This window comes from Mugil cephalus, chromosome 3, assembly GCF_022458985.1.
Source record: "Mugil cephalus isolate CIBA_MC_2020 chromosome 3, CIBA_Mcephalus_1.1, whole genome shotgun sequence".
In the NCBI taxonomy this organism is placed as follows: Eukaryota; Metazoa; Chordata; class Actinopteri; order Mugiliformes; family Mugilidae; genus Mugil; species Mugil cephalus.
In genome coordinates, this window is record NC_061772.1 from 3,539,465 (window position 1) to 3,557,260 (window position 17,796).

At 41.6% G+C, this 17,796-nt stretch overlaps 1 protein-coding gene across 1 annotated transcript in view; it reads left to right on the top strand.

Moving 5' to 3' along the window:
* The window catches only part of chsy1 (chondroitin sulfate synthase 1), a 43,599-nt gene extending 26,728 nt beyond the window's left edge, over window positions 1–16,871 (top strand). The window contains exon 3 of the mRNA XM_047581318.1: window positions 13,751–16,871. Within this exon, the coding sequence (XP_047437274.1) occupies window positions 13,751–15,343 (1,593 nt within the window). The 3' untranslated portion in view covers window positions 15,344–16,871. The remainder of the gene's footprint in view (window positions 1–13,750) is intronic.
* The last annotated feature ends 925 nt before the right edge of the window (window positions 16,872–17,796 follow it).

Consider the following 17,796-nt stretch of genomic DNA (forward strand, 5'->3'; position numbering starts at 1 on the left):
ACATTTCTTAATGCCTTTTGAGGAGACTGTATTAAAACAGGGATTTCACTTACATGTACATACTGACATAAACTAAACATTTCAACATGTGCATTTGTGTTGTTGGTGGTGCATAAATCATTAAAGGGGGAATTTTTTCCCTGTCCATTCAATTGACATTATCAGCTTATTGTCTTCATATACTTCCACGTGTGTATCAAAATTTAAATTACAAATAATATAAATGTATTTCACGGTCCAACCATGTGATGAATCCCATTGTTCTAGAGGGGACTGCATCAAAGCGATACCAATATGTTCAGGTGGGTCAGCGCGGATGGATTGCAGTTTAGGTCGATAAATCTTTGTTGGCAGGACCATTGAGCCCACAGTCCCAAGGCTACAGAGGCTGGCAGTCACACAGAAAAGGCCACTGGAAACTCATTAGGCCTTGTGCAGTGTGAGGTTGACTTTGTGCTGACTGTTCCTGATGCTGTCGCCTCAGTCTGGCCCAATCTAAATAGATGATTCATCATCTCTAGTAGAGCACGCTGACTGAGATGCAGGCTGAGCCTAGCTGGAGCTGGCAGAGGATACCAGACTGATGAAAGTCTGCTGGCAATACACCGACAGTGTGAATCTTACAGTCTTGGTAAGTTCTGTGATAGTAAGGATCTTTGTGTCTTTGGGAGGAGCTGTTCTATTTGCTCATAGATTTTTGTGGCAGTATTACATTCTGTTGAAACGGCACTAGAGCATATGCTTTTCTTCAGTTATTGAAACCTCTGAATGAGCTGCTATTTAATAATACCATTGTTTTATCACAAACAGCAAACTGGACAACATTGCGTGCACTTGCACACACAGGGAAAATAGCTGCCACTGTCCTGTCCTCTAAAGAAGCATGGGGGACAGGAAGCAGCCTGCTCAAACATCTCACTGATCCTTGATATGTTTTAATTGCCTGGTCACTTGAGACAGACATCTATAATGACTTGCCTTCCCGCTTTCCAAATGAATTCATCCATTGCTTCTTCAGATCCCTGCCCTCTTTTATTTCCAACCTGTGCAGACTGTCTAGAAGTACGCTCAATTTTTCCATATTCTCACTCCTCTCTCTGCTCCGCTTTCCTCAGCGGAAATAGTCGTCTCACCAAATCCACAGGTTATGACGAGGCAAATCCTCGGACTCAACACTTGATCTTGTTTTAAAATCCAAGGCATACTGGCATTTTCCTGTTACTCTTAAGAAAGAGTGTATTATCAGGTAGATGATGATCAGTAGTCATAGCATAGGCTATAATAATCAGGGCCTAAATTTAAGAATAGAGATTGACTGAGAATGATTATATTTTGACAGAGCATTTCTATTTGAACTGACACAGTTTTTCTAGCTTGTATGGCATTTTATAGGGTTTAGTGAGACTGGAAACTCACAGACCAGTTGCATCGTAAGTCATCTCATGATTGCTAACCAGCCAATCAAATCTATGCACACAAGGGAGAGGTGAGATGAGAGAGAACTGTTGGAGAACTAAGTGAGTCAGAGAAAAATAATTTCACATGACGTGTTGACACCATTCAGATCCAGATTGAAAATCCTGGCAGGACACACTGCAGCTCACTAGAGAACGCAGGGAAGAGGGATATTGGAGGGAAAGAAAGAGGAAAGAAGCTGTGAAAGCAGTTGTTAAGATGTGATGGCATCGTTTGTTATAAAATAGATTCAGTGTGTTGTTGTAGAGTTAACCAAAAAGAGGAAAAGGGGAAACTCAAGCAACAGTGAAATACCGGTAGTAGAAGGCAGCATCTTCAATCAGAAAGATCAACTTTGCCACAGAACAGGAAACTTAAATTAGTTTTGATGTAATGGTGCACCATTATTGTTGTAAACCTTGCCAGGAGTTCTACTGTATCTGTGTAGTTGCTGACTGTGAAACACAGAATTGGGAGTATGATGATATGATATTGCATGTTTGTGGAGAATACATGGGCTGGAGTCTATCCCAGCTGGCACTGGGCGAGAGGCGGGGTCCACCCTGGACAGGTCACCAGTCCATCGCAGGGTAGCACAGAGACAGACATCCATATACACTCACTAAGGTCAATTTAGAGTCACCAATTAGCCTAACGAACATGTCTTTGGAGGTGGGAGGAAACCGGAGTACCTGGAGAAAACCCACGTAGACACAGGGAGAACAATCCCGGACCTTCTCGCTGGGAGGCATCAGCGTCAACCGCGAGCCAAAATCAAATATTTAAAACTTTAGATCAACAAGACCCTTCCAGAGAAGGGTTACACAAAGAAAATGAGTTATACATGGAGAGAGAGAGTGATGCATAGTTTGTGAAAAAGAATATCTCACAAATTTGCCATAGTGCATAGACTTAAAGAGGTAAAAAGAATAGAATCAGTCTTTTGTTGCAATTGTTGTTGAAGTTCAAATTTTGTCCTGGGCCTTAGTCTACAAACCAATAAAACTGATGGATGGGATTAGTAACCGTTAACTTTTATTTATAAATATTATCCGGGGCTGAACTTTGTTTCGTATTTAACTGCAGAACATTCAAATATATTTTAAAGGGCTTGATTCCATATTCTTCCTCATCTCATCATTTTCTTTTATTTGGGATCAACAGTCTTCCTATTGTGGTTAAATGTGTCACATGCAGAGTGATCTTGATTTCAACGCAATTGTTTGAGTCTCCTCTGAATGTTACTGTCCCAGTTATTAATCACTTTCATTGTCTGAGGAGCAACAAAAAGTCAGCCTGTCCTCAGGACAGCCATCATATTCTCCTTCTAATCTGCTGCATACCAAGAGATGCTTAATTAGACTGGGAGATGAATCTGATTGCTATGGGAGAAATGGCCTCTTTTCTGAGGATGATACCAGCTAATTGTCAGACTGAAAGGTAATCTAAACTCATTGATACTTCTTCTGAGACCAAGAAAGAGAGGGAAGGCTTGAGAGAGGGCTGGCACTTCCCACTGCCATTAGAAAGCCCTGACACGACTATTAATCCATTCGGAAGGTGTTAGAATGAGCTACTGTAGCTGGTGCTGCAAATAAAACCGGAGCTCTTTCAAGCAAAGAGTAACCTTCCCTTACATTGCCTGCCAGTGTCATCATTGCTCCTGCAGTGAGACTGTTTCAGACTGATTTCTGGCATTACTACCTCCGTTTATTGGATAGTAGCTGTTAAGGGACTCAGTGCTGCTTACTTCCAATGACAAATGTTTTTTTTCTTTGTGACGAAAACAAGCCTCATTATCCACTGTGTAGCCATTTCTTTTTACACCTATGTTATGTGGCACCAAGATAAACAGTTGTTCTCTTTCCACATTACTGTTTGGTGCTGGGACGTACCTGGAGGACATTGTTGCCAGAGTTGAATATCGCTGCATTTAACTTTTAGTACTGCAGTGATGTGCCTTCACCAGAGGTTGTGGTCTTCTCTGTTCCAGACTGTCTTTCTATCTAAAACAGAGAATTTCTAAATCAGTCTGAAATATAAACAGAACGAATGCCAGTGTGTTGTCTTCAAAATGCCTGCACAATATATAGATCAGCCAGTTAACCACAAAACTATTTTGCACGTAGAACAACTCTTTATGGAGTGAATATGAGTGAATCCACTATGCACTTAACTTAATGAACGTTCAGAATTCAGCACAATAGAATCAAAGCAATAACAGGACTAAACAATCGGTTGACTAATTTACACACCATTACAGTTGCAATGTGCCTTTGTGTTTTGGTACTGTGTGTTTGTTTGTGTTTGGATTTGACTCTTCTCCTGGATGGTACTATCAAGATAGTACAAAGCTCTTTAAATCCAGTTAGCAGTAGCAACATTCACCCTACCCCCCACAGCAATCCATCAGTGCCACCAGACAACCTCCAGCCCTTTACCTGGGCTCTGATGTAACAGTGTTGCCTGTCCCTCCCCTCTGTCTCCGTGCACTTTCATTGTAAGGGTGTCTGTTTTTAGCAAGAGGATCATCCACTTGCTGGAATGACAGGGACATCCAAGATAGGCAAGCTCATTTTAAAAACTGTTCACACTCAAGTCCCCTTTGTACGTTTTTTGGGGATCAGGTGACAGTTTATTTTCAATTATTATTAGATTTGGAATGAAAAAGGTGTAGAAGCTTTCTTCACTAAGCATGACTCACAGTCTTCCACAGGACTACCTTTTTGGTCAGTCATTTTCGGACTTAGTCACACCTGCTGCATTACAGTATAGTGTTTTTTTTTTAGTGTGTGTTTGTGTGTGTGTTCGTGTTCTGCTTTCTTGTTTCTCTGGTCAGAAGTCTTTGGTGCACGATTACAACAGGATTCACATCTGAGGCTTAAGCCGTGGAGGATCTCCCTTTTCAGACAGCATCTCTTTTCAGCTGAGTCAACTAGTGAATAGAGAGACTGTCAGAGACACCCAAATGCTCCCAGAGCCTGCTTCCACTCAGACATGCATGCAACTAGCATGTAGTGTGAGTCTTTTTATTGGCCGCTTGAACTACACCTGAATGTCTTCCATGCAGGTGTTTTGAATACTGGGAGTTGTTGCCTACCTATGCGACTGACAGTTATTATAATGCTAATGTATGTCACGCAATAAAAACAACATCATGATGTCTTATAGTTGCAATTGAACAGTGCTCCGTGAAGTATCTGTGTAGGGCGGCGAGAGTAGAAAAAAATATGAAGTAAGTACTGAGTATAATCCGACATGTCTTTGTGACTGGTGGAGCTGGAGCACAGCCTAGTATTAATTAAATGAACACGCCAGTGAGTCCAGGGGAAGTGTGGGCAGGTCATCGATAACGTGGCTCCACTCTCTGACAGTACTGCACAGACTTACTCCAAACTCATAAGATGGCGCTTAACTTATCCCTGGGATACTAGCATCACTCTGGCCGTTGGTACAAAGTGGAGATGCCTCATCCATATTTTTTTACAGTCTGTGGTGCAGTTGCATTACCTGTACATTACCTGTAAATGCACATGAGCACAGTAGCGGACAGACTCTTAGTTAAGATATCGGTACATTCCAAAAAACACTTGATTTGAAAGCAACAACTTTCCTCCAGAGTCAGCAAAATGCATTGTCAATGCATTGCGGAAACCGCTATCCACATTTCCCTTTGCTGTTGGCGGCCACTGGTTGCCACATGGTTGCTGGGAGCTATCTGTAGTAATCCCAGATAAATTTCCCTGGCCATCTGCATGTGACATCTGGACCATGAGCCATAACCATTGGATGCAGCTGTTGCAATGTGTACCTGCGGGTCGGGCGGCTGTGTTGTCGGTGGGATCAAACAAGGACAGGGTTGTAATTAGTACCCCACTCCCATCATCCCTCCTGGGCAGGCCACAGGGTTTGGGGGAGGGGCTGATCGCCGTACGCACGTTTCAGCTCCACAGCTGAATTCTTCCTGGAACACAAGAGCCTCTCTTCTCTCCATTATCCACCAGAACTCCTGCTTATTCATCCACAGGCCTGAGAGGGTTGTGAGTAAGCACATTATCTGCAAGTTTTGGTTTAACATCAGTAGGAGCAATCGGATGAATATTGTTGTGGGTGGATATATCAAATCGAAAAGTTACTATTTCTCCTGTCTAACTACCCACTAATTGTAAAGAATTAATGCAGAAATTAGTGCATGTCTAATTATTTACCAACACTGGTGATGGTACTGCAGTGTCAACAGTAATGGGGCAGTTGAAATCTAAAACTTTCATCTGTTGTCTGGGTAGGTGTCTGTCATGTTCACACGCTAGCAAACCTGTTTCACCTGTTGAAATACAATGGAAATATGAACCTCTGCTCATTTTGGGAAAGGCTGTGTGGGTTGTGGAGCATAGTAATGAAGTTTTCAAAAGCCAAACACTACTTCTCTATTATATTCAGAAATATTATCTTAGCACACATGGGGAAAAACAGACACAGAAATGGCTAAAATAGTTGTGATACTAAGTAACTGCATTTGTATTTTAACTACAGTAGCTGTGTGTTTTGCTTCAGGGTGGTTGGAAAAAATGGTTGGATAAAATGATTCCTCTGTCATCTACAAACAGTTTGAGTGGTTGTCTAAAGTCACTCGCATGATATGCCCACATTGAATAATGAAGTAAAGGAGGAAACAGTGTGATATTATAACAGCACAAAACCAGTTTGACTTTTCCAGTGTAAACCACAAATCGGTGTTGGTTTTGTTTCACCGTTACCATGATCTTCCCCTGACTTTGAAGTACTTGTTTGCCCAAACCCAAACCTTAAGCACAGAAGTGGTTCAACAAATGCATAGAAAGGATTTTTTAAAAAAAGTATTTTTGCTCACAAAATATTTTTTCAACATGTTTTCTGATGAACATTATCATTATTTGCTCATTTGATCAAACATTTGACCTGTCATCATTGTAATAATATTAGTAATAGTAAGACCAGTTAATGTTTTCATTTTTGTTTTCTGGGAGGTGGTGTGTAATATCTGGAGTGTTGTATTTCCATCTCTCCTTTTCCTCCATGACATTTAAAGGCTTCTGACAGGATAAAAGGGTAGAGAATTTATGCGAGCCACACCACAGCCCCTGCTTGTTTAACAGTTTTGCACACTTTCTCACCTCATTTACCCACACTGTGATAAGCGCCCATACATGGCAGAGTTAGAGTGGACTTCAAAGGGAGATTTGCTTTTGGAATGGAGGGATTGTTTAGGGCAGGGACCGAGGTGCAGATTATAGGCTCGTATAAACATATTCACTTTCAATAGTTGGTGTGTAGAAAGATTTGTCTCAAAGCTTTCCTACACCCACGACCCAGTTCCTGTTCATCCAGCTTCCTTGGGCGGCGCTCTCTAAATGCTAGCTCCTTGGACCACCACAACTCCACAAGTATGCTGCAGCCTGCCGCACAGCTATAATTATGTTCAACAATTAAAAAAAAAAAAAAGGAAAAAAATCACCAATATTGGGTAGTTTTTTCCTTTACTTTTCTGGAAGGTTTTAATTTAGGATTTTGCCTTGATGTCACAGAGCTGTGGGTCCGCCCATGGTCTCCTCTGCAGACACAGGACTGTAATGAAGCGGCTGTCATCTGTTGCCTTCTTCTTAGAATGGCGAGAAACTGCTGTGGGCCTGTGGTGACAGGAAGACCTCATTGATATGATACCCAATAATGACTGAAAAATCTTAATTGGGGTGTGTTATTGCAGATTGTAGTAATGAGTGAAAGCTTTGTAAACAAAAGTTGCCCTCATTGAAAGGGTTGATCCTGGCCTTTTTTTTCAGGTATTGGATTATTGGACTAATGCATTAGGAAAGGAAATGGGCAGTATCCCTTTATTGCATTGTCCCAGTGTAATCTAGGATATGTGCATCTGAATTGTTCAAGCCTGTTGTCTCTCTGTCACACTGCACTACATGTGTGAGTCCTCACGGTTGCACTGCACCTGAACTGAGTGCAGGCTCCCTGAAAAGTTCCTGTCGTCTCATCCCTGTCAGTTTGCTTTCTTGCTTGACCTACACAAAGGAGTTTGTACAAGGAAAGACTTTGATTCTGGTAGAGCAGTTCATCACATAGAGGACTCGTACAAAAGCAAGTGACCACACCCGCAGGGACTCACTTTTCTGTTTTTGTCAGTTAATAGATATCTTTGGTATGAGTTGAGTGTTTGCCATATTGAGTTTCTATTTGATTTTTGGCTACAGAAGTGTCGAGTCATAGTATTGTAGTAATTTAATCAGAAGATGAGTTCCTGGACATAACCAAGGAAAGTTCATACTTTTTTCTTTTTTTTTTTTTATCAGAATCTTAACTGGGTGAGATTCTAACATAAGACTTTTAGTTCATGTGGCCTTACTCTCTCCTGTAATGGAGTCCATATAAGAGAACATATCTCCCCTTTCTCCCTGGGAGCCTGAACTGAAGAAGATAACTTTTTTGAGGGAACAAAGGGCCTTTTCTGCTCCCTGTCACCCAGTCCTTTCCAATCCTCAGATGACACACAAACCAAAGGGCCTGTTCACATTCCTTCTTTATTAGTGCTCTTGCTATGTTGAAGATATCCACTGGCAGCAACTTATAATGGCACTTATCTTTTCATTGTAATGTACAACATAAAAAGCCTGACCAAAAAACTCATCACACTCTGATTTAGGCCTTTCTGAGGTCCACTGCTGTCTACTTTTTATTGCCAGGAAATAACATAAAAGACAAAACCATCATCAGTTTGAGTACATATGTGCTGCCATGGACACAGTAGAGTGTCTGTGAGCTTGAGATTTTGGCCTTGGTAGAGATTTAACTGCAGCAAGGTTGAGTAGAATAGTCAAGAATGAATTCAACAGTTAGTGATTTTGTGTAGGGTCAGTAAATGATAAATGTTTCCCTTTTATTAGACTGCTGGTCATCAGTAGTAAAAAATCCTTAAACATGTTGTACGAAACAAAACAACACAAAGAATGGGACTGGGACGTAGTTCAGACATTAGTCTGTCATGGAATAACTGTCATTTTAGATCAAGTGATTTGTGTGAGATGGATATTTCTGGTCACAGTAAACTTACAGGGACGTGTCAGCACCTGTGCAGTTTCCTTCTGGGCATTTCTCCTTTAGAGCAAATCACTGCTCACCCAGTGCTGCTATGTTCTGGAAGAGCAGTTAGAGAAAGATAAACATCTGGGGATGTTATTCTAAGTGCACAAGAAAGCAGATTGCATTTTCAATCAGTGTCACTGTGTGCTTAACAGTTGTCAGAAAATATCTGAAGCCCTTCTAAATTCTGAAGTAGATGCATGATTTTCAAAAATTGCTTGAATGTAGACACATTTAGTTTAGTTTCTTTCTATGTGGCACTATGTTGAGTGCAGTGATTCTGCTCTCTGTTGTGTGTTTGGCAACACAAAATCTGTGGTTCAGTTCTCATATCCTGTCTCTCTAATATCCTGACCTGACTGTTTTCAGACTGCTCTTTGTTTGGTGCTTCATCAAATGACTTCAGGCCACAAATTTCAATCTCCTCATCTCCTCAGTTTCTTTGCCAATTTAGAATCTGTTATTTCTACAGAATGTCTCCTACCACCATAGTAGGGGTGGGACGGTTCACGGTTTTACGGTCACGGTTTTCGATTCGATTCGAAATACACTGATTGTTGGGAAAATCAGTCATATCTTGTATATTCAGGTTAAGGCTGAAATAATGAGACAGTCTGAGATCTGATACATCATTGTTACAGCCTGAGGTTAAATGTAGGTGAGACTCTGGCACTGCAAGAGAGGAGACATTACTCGTTCTAACATGTGTTTCATTTATATGGCAAAAAAGTTATCTTCAACAAAGAAGCATAGGCTCTATCAGCACTAGACATCAGGTTGCTTTGTCTGAAATTAACTCAAAAATAATTTTGATATGTTTCAGTTCCCTGATAATCAGTACTTAATGGAATTATGTCTGTGAATGTTCTCAGTCATCCAGGTCATGGTAATCCAAAAAAGCGTTGAATAAGGTCAGCTGGACTTGTAGAATTGTTTTTGAAGGCATTTCGCCACTCATCCAAGTAGCTTCTTCAGTTCTGATAAACTAGTGGGAAATTGAGGTTTAAATAGAATAAACTCTGTGGGTAACACCCACCAGGAACTTGCTTGACCAGAAACTGGTGTCACTAATTACCATAATGGCTGGTACTTACCTGTCCTTGAATGGGGGGAACTGTGTGCCTAGGCTAACTTACCCTATGAACAGAGCTCTAACGAGGCTATTGTCAATGGGAGCCTGGAGGCTCAATGGTGTTGAAACTTTTTGGTGACAGAAGTCAAGACTGAATTATAAATAGATGGTAAATTAAATCTCAGTCCACCTCCTCTGTTTAGAGAAGGTCTTTCCACTTTGACATAGATGGCTTCCTTTACTCCTCTCTCAAACCATCTGTCCTGTCTGGCCAGGACTTTGACGTTGATATTTTCAAAGGAGTGTCCTTTGCCTATGAGAAAAAGCATAATAAAAAAAGGAGCAGCTCGTGCCTATGAACCGGACGTAACACACGCAGACCGACCCGAGACCGTCGAACCGAACGGTTCCGACGGTTTTCATAAACCGTTCTATCCCTACACCCTAGGCATTATATGTTCATACGTCATTATGTTTTACAGACCTGCTTAAATATATCTGACCTTTCTTATTGGTCTGTGATTTGAACCATAAAAATACTAGGCAGCTGGGACATTTCTGCAAAGTTCAGTGATTTATGCAACCTTCTCTATTATTTTTATGACAGAATCACACTGGATTCAGATTCAAATAAAAATATATTCTAGATCTAAAAGACTGATATTAAATAACTGTTAAAGTTCAGGAGAAAATAAATCCTTTAAATAACATGTATGAAATGATGGAATTGGAATAAGGATCTCATTTATCAAAGCATTTACCACGTATCCAAGTACCACAAAGAATCCTATGAATCGTTCCAGTGTGTGGTCTGCCCAGTGTGCTTTAAGCTGCTTTAAAGTCTAAATGAAAAGTTCTCTGTGGACTGTACAGCCTCACTCAGCAGCAGTTCACATGTTAGATGACTAATATTGATGAAGCCATCAGGTGTCATGAAGCTGTTGCTTCCCATAACACACATCAATACCAGCCCTATTGTAGAGCCGTCTTATTTGTGGAAAGCTTTTTCTAAAGTTGAAAAATTTGTTTGGACAGACCACCCCTGTTTACAAGAGAGCCAATTACAGCAGCATAATGCCGTCTCCAATTAGATTTGCATGGCCCGCTCAGAGGCAGGCACTGCTTATTGTCCTGCAGATTAAACTCAGCCTGAGCAGCAGCAGCACTGCTCTGCTGGCCTCACCACCTGCTCCGAGTCTCATGTGCCTGCACACACTCCCCTCACTGCACCAAGCCTTCTAGCATCTCACTCTCAAGCCTGTATATGCACATGAACAAATACAAAATCTTTGCGACTGCATAGTAAAGTGACTACAAAATGTACTTCGCTTGTGACTTGAGCATCATTGAACATTGACGCAACTACAGCATTTTCATTTCTGACTGATTGCAGCCCGCTCCTCACACTAAAACTATTTATTTTGCAAGTACAAAGCACTTTTTAGCAACACAGCTAAAGAGGAACATGGACTTTTAACAAATTAATCTTTATGAAGTTAAATAAAGAATCACACTCTTTATGGAGCGCAATAATATGAATAAAGACAAGGTGTGTCCTTTTAACTGCCTATTTATGTGCAGTGTGATTGAACAGTATAAAGTCCAAGGTCAAACAAGGAGAAACCATTCAGTATTCACCACAAAGAAAACTGAGGTATGTGAATGCAGGAGGATTACTAGCATTTAAATCACATGGCTGCATATGCAGTTTGCTGCAAAATTTATTCTAGGGTGTTTAGTGTATAGGCATTGCACAAACCTTTTTTGTGGTTCATTGTGTGTCGACAGTTCATATAAGTTCAGTATAACGTTTGATGTCTTAGTGCAACTATTCTGTATGTCATTGGCTTCAAGAATCATCTCCTTAACAGCTGAAATGAAGTACACCAGGCCTCAGCTTCCAGAATTAACTCGTGGCTTATCTTGACTTGCCTTTGCTGGAGAACTGTTAAGGTTGATTAGCAGGACAGGATGTGGTGAGGTTAATGGCTGTGAAGAAATTGCACTAATGAACCGTAGCCATACAGTTAGGGAAGGTGCAAATGATGTCGAAAAGCCACAGGAGGCAGACATAAAAACATCCTGACCAGTTGGCTGTCATCTGATGACCACTGGTTTTACCCAGCAGGATCCAGTCTGAGCCGGCACACAGCTCTCATCCAGCATCACTATCAACTCAACTAGCCTTGTAAATTACTTTGAGGCAATTATAACCTTCTCCAATGAATGAAACACGTGTATGTGGCATACTGTTAGATTGCCTGTCTGCAATTTGGTCAACTGTCTTCAATTGAAGAAAAGTAATTAATTAAATTAATTGGCCGCATACAACAATCAGGAATAACATTATGACCACCTTCCTAATATTGTGTCTCCCTTGTGCCTCGAAAACAGTTGTGGCTCATCAGAGAGTGGACATGGGTCTTCTGAGGGTGTCCTGTGGTGTCTGGTAACAGGATGTTGTTAGTGGGAGTCTTTGGGTCCTATGGGTTGAGGGGAGGGTTCTTTGTGCATCATCCCACAGATACTTGATCAGTTTGGGATCTAGAGAATTTGGAGGCCAGGTCAACACCTTGTGCTGTTCTTCATGTTTATTGTCTGTATCGGGCTGCATCCTGCTGGGGATGGCTGCTGCCATCAAGGAGTGTCATTGCTATGGGGTGGGGTGCCTGGTCTAGGTGGGTGGTACATGTCTAAGTAACATCCACATGAATGTCAGGCCCAGAAGTTTCCCAGCAAAACATTGATTTGTCACAAGATGGTCAATGTTATTAAGTTCTCCTGTCAGTGATTTTAATGTTGTGGCTCATTGGTGTAGATTTAAATGTAGATTTAACACGCACAAACAAATAAGAAAAAAAATACAAAGATGTCTCTATAGTATTGTTTCTGTTTGTTGAACTTATATGATTTAGATGCGGTTCTTTAAAAAATGTAATGGTGGCTGATCGGTGTAATCAAGCTAGTTGCAAACAACTCTCCATACAGAAATCTATATCTTGTGATTGTAAGGAACATAGAGGACTACCGCTTGGTGATATTTATTGATATATTTTTAAGGATCTGAATAAATAGGGTGTTACTAATACTCTTACATCTCCTGAGGTCACAGCTTGGCTCAAGACGTCCAACGATGATAAGACTACTGTTGTTTTGATTAGCTGGCTGCCCCCCTTAGGTGCAGAGGAATGCAGACTAAAGCCATGGAAAAGCAAAGAGTTACTTAGGCACTTCCTGTGATCGTATTTAGCTTTAGGTGTCACTTTCCAGTGCTCTCAGGGCCGTCCTGTCTTATTCCCAGCATGGCCTTTCCCTGGGGATCAGGCTTGTGGCTGTATTCCAGAGCTGTCCTCTCAAATTAGACTTTTTGGGCAGCAGCCGTTCTGATGCTCCCTTCATTGGGTGGCAACGTCACAAACCCTGCCTTCTTTAACATGGTTGAGCTCTTGTTTGCAGCTCAAAAACAGCTGTCTCAGTGTGTTTACTGTTTCAGCTTCTAGAAAATGTAGGTTTGTAAAGCCCCAGCTTTACTCTGCACTAAATACTTGTCCACTGTGGAATATGCAGTCAGTGCACTGTGCAATGTACAACACACTTCTGGAGACCATGATAGCGAGAGAGAGTGCTTTACTGTCACCATATTTATCGTCTTTTTTGCACACATTTTTAACAAAACAATAATAATAATAAAAAAAAACATTTTAGGCAATAATGTAGAAGGATGTTACAATGAAGAGTTGACTGTAAAATAACATTGATGCAGGAGGTCCAGTTTCCGTTTATGTTAACAAATATCTTTAAGTATGGTCAAATCTATTGGGTGGATCATGTCAGACTACACTTCACAGAATGAAGCTCATCACACTGATAGCACAGTGCTTATCATGTTTTTGAAAGATAATGGGTTTGCATGCAGCTGGGAACAGAAATTGCTGGTCATCCCTGTACCTTGTGTCATGTCACAGGTAACAGTGTATGCAGGGACAAACACAACTGATGTTTTCCATTTGAATGTTAACAATTAATAAAGAACCCCTAGTGTTCCAAATGTATATAAACCCAGTGGGATTAACAGCAGTCCATATCTTGTCTTCACAGATGCAGCAGCTCTTCTATGAGAACTATGAACCAAATAAGAAGGGCTACATACGAGATCTTCACAACAGCAAGATCCATCGGGCCATCACCCTTCACCCCAACAAGAACCCCCCTTACCAGTATCGCTTACACAGTTACATGCTCAGCCGCAAGATTGCAGACCTGCGCCACAGAACCATTCAGCTCCATCGGGAGATTGTCCAGATGGGGCGCTATGGGGCTGCTGAGCCCAGTCGGGAGGACCTCCAGCTTGGTGTGCCGCCCTCATTTATGCGCTTCCACCCTCATCAGCGAGAAGAAGTTCTGGAGTGGGAGTTCCTGACTGGGAAGTACCTGTTCTCATCATCTGACAGTCAGCCACCTCGACGCGGGATGGATTCCTCTCAGAGGCAGGCCCTTGATGACATCATCATGCAAGTGATGGAGATGATCAATGCTAATGCCAAGACCCGGGGACGGGTCATTGATTTCAAAGAAATCCAGTATGGATACAGAAGAGTCAATCCCTTATATGGGGCTGAATATGTGCTGGATCTTCTGCTGCTGTATAAGAAGCACAAAGGCAAGACGATGACAGTTCCAGTGAGGAGGCACGCCTACCTTCAGCAGACTTTCAGCCAGATCCAGTTCAGAGAGGAGGAGGAGATGGATGCCAGAGCTCTGGCCAGCCACATCAACAAGGATTCAGATTCCCTCTCATTTCTGTCCAACTCCTTGAAAATGCTGGTGCCCTTCAAGCTGGCCACCTCAGGCCAGGACCAGAGGGAACCAAAAGAGAAGAAAGTCAACATCTTGGTGCCTCTGTCAGGGCGATATGACATATTTGTACGCTTCATGGCTAACTTTGAACGAGTTTGTCTGATCCCAAATCAGAACGTCAAACTACTGATTCTGCTCTTCAGCACAGACAACAACACAGAGCGTGTCAAGCAGGTGGAGCTGATGAGGGAGTATCACATGAAGTATCCCCGGGCCGAGATGGAGATCAAGCCAGTGGCTGGTTCCTTCTCCAGGGCTCTAGCTTTGGAAGTGGGTTCCTTGCACTTCTCTAATGATTCGCTGCTCTTCTACTGTGATGTGGATCTGCTCTTCTCCAGTGACTTCCTCAAACGATGTCGGACCAATGCTGCCCTGGGTGAGCAGACCTATTTCCCCATCATTTTCAGCCAGTATGACCCCAAGGTGGTGTATGCTGGGAAGGTCCCTAGCAACAACCACTACGTCTTCACCTCCAAGACGGGCCTGTGGAGAAACTACGGCTTTGGGATCGTGTGTGTCTACAAGGGAGACTTGGTTCGAGTTGGAGGCTTTGATACCTCCATACAGGGGTGGGGATTAGAGGATGTGGACCTTTATAATAAATTTGTCCAGTCAGGGATTAAGTTGTTCAGAACCACAGACACGGGGATAGTGCACGTCCACCACCCGGTCATTTGTGACCCCAACCTGGAGGCGAAGCAGTATAAGATGTGCCTGGGCTCCAAAGCCTCATCACATGGCTCTACCCAGCAGCTGGCTGAGCTCTGGCTGGAGAAGAATGACCATGGCTTCAGGAGACTGGCCAGCAATAACGGCTCAGTTAGGACAGCGTAAGAAAAGCTGAGCTGCAGACTGTCAGAAACTGAACCTGAATATGTTCTGTGCTCACTTCCTCCTCCTTAGTGGTGTTTTCACTACTTAATTTATTTTTACTGAAATGAAAGACTTGTGGATATATTTTGAAAATATGTCTTTTTTTTAAGAAAATATATAGAAATGCCATCATGAACAAAAAAAGCCAGTTTGGAAGTATGTACATGGATTGAAGGTAGAAGGACTGTTGACCAATATTCTTGTATGAGCCTGATCACACCAGGGGCCTGAGGCTCCTTCAGCCCGGAAGGCAGGGGTTATTTACATGTACCTCAGTGAAGTACATAGTCACTGTCAGTAATTGTTCTATTTGTCTTATGTGCAGTAAATAGACTGATTTCCATGTATTCTCTGACCAACAGTGCTCGAACAAAATCCAACTTCTGATTGTGAATGTTTACAAAAGACTGATTCTAAACAATAATCCATGAATGACAAGTCAAATCACAGCTGTCTCCATGATAACGAAGGGCCATTTAATTTGATCTCTTCCATTTTCAGTTGTTTCCTTTTTCCATTTACTTTTATAGTTTTGTTAATATGACTTAACACTGTTACTGTTTTTCTTTTCTTTTCTTTTTTAAAATATTTTTTCTGTATTATTAATTTCTGTGAACACAACTGCTGGATTTGATATCTGCAATTCATTATTTGCTGTCTAATTTATTGAATTTGCAGGCTCTGTTTTCTACACTCTCACTGTTGAAATATGTATATTGTTAAGATTGTATAACCATGCCAGTTGTGGGATAGTTTTTATTTTCTCCCCCTGTTCCTTTTCTTAAACTCATTATCACCAAAGAGTTTTGCACAGTCTGCTTTAGGTGTCATGTTGCCTGTGTGTACGTGTGTGTGTGTACGTGTGTATGTGTGTGTGGGTGGTGTTTGCAGGCACAAACATGAAACTGACTGTATAATGGAGGGTAAACACAAAAGCTCTATCTATCCCAGGCCTTTTGATGAGTGAAGTGGGAGCAGGTCGGCCTTTATGCCAGAGGATTGAAATGGGAGCAGCACTCTGGTTGGCCAGCTCGAGTCACACGTCGCTGTCTCTTTTTATAAATCACTTTCTTTTATGACGAAATAAAGTGTTGTGATTCATTCCTGTCTACAGAGGTGTGGCTTCGATGCTGATTCCACGGAGCTGTGATGTGAAAGCCCACGTTGTCTGGTCCTGTGTTGCAGGTTTGATGATAGAGTATTTCCTCATGGCAGGTGTGAATCACTCCTGCTCCTGCCTGTGCTGCCTATAGACAGGTACTGTATGTTGTAGCACTCCATTCGGTAAATGCTCCTGTTTCAGCATTACAACATGAATGGCCCATTGGTATTTTTAACACTGATAACAGGATCAATTACTGTGCTGTCATCATAGTGTTGTTGTTGTTTTTTTCTTGGACTTTTTTTGTATTTTTGGTCTTTCAGCTCTGTCCAAGTGGACAAGGTTTTCTATTTAAAAAGAAATAAAAATGGGGGGAAAGAATCTGGATTTTTGTGTTATTTTGTTCCAGTATAATTCACTATACCTCCAAGTGATAGTTCCCAGGATCATTTTACCACAGTACCTTTATCATTTCACTTTATTTGTTCCTGCTGCCAAACACATTTACAGTTCATCTACAACTGCCTGGGGCAGTTAGGCCACTTAGCCTTGGTAGCGAGCGTTGGGAACATTCCTGTGCTGGCATTCATAATCAGCCTATGGAAAGAAACATTTCACAACAGCACATAAGCATTTTTAGATAAATGAAAGAGAAACTATCAAAGGGTAATAAATCTTATGCAATAAATCTTTAATGACTGCAAATAAGCCCTAAGTGAAAGTGTGGAGCAGCTGAGTTGAAGCTCTGGCAGTTCAGTGATCTCTGGGAGAGCTCTTTGCCTTTAAACCCAAGCCCAGCACAAGCAGCAATGTATAGCTCTTCTGACTGAAACCACACTGCTTCCAAAGGGTGTATGAAGTAAAGTCTGCTGCTGTGATTAGACCACAGTTAAGACGCCCCTGTGGAGACAACATAACAGCCTCTAAAGCAAATGCGAGGGCAATGCTCGTATGTCTGCTGTGACTGACTGTGATCATATTCAGTTCATACTTTGATATTTGTGTAAGACATCTAAGGATTCTTTTCATATTTTTGTTCATTAGTTAAACTGTTTATTTGATTATTTTCCCTCATCCTGTACACAGTGAGCTACAGTACTATCTGTGAAGGTTCTCATTTGTTCAGGTCATGCAAACAAAACTAAAAGCTAAAAGCTTTGTTTCCTCCTGAATACACCTGCACTGCTGTGTGTTAGTAACAGCTAGGGTTTACAGTGATAGATTTAGTGATTTCTAAGATTATCTGGGTCATGACTTGTGTGTGTAGTTGTTTTTCTACTTCCGTGTGTTTGTTGTGCATAAATGATACACT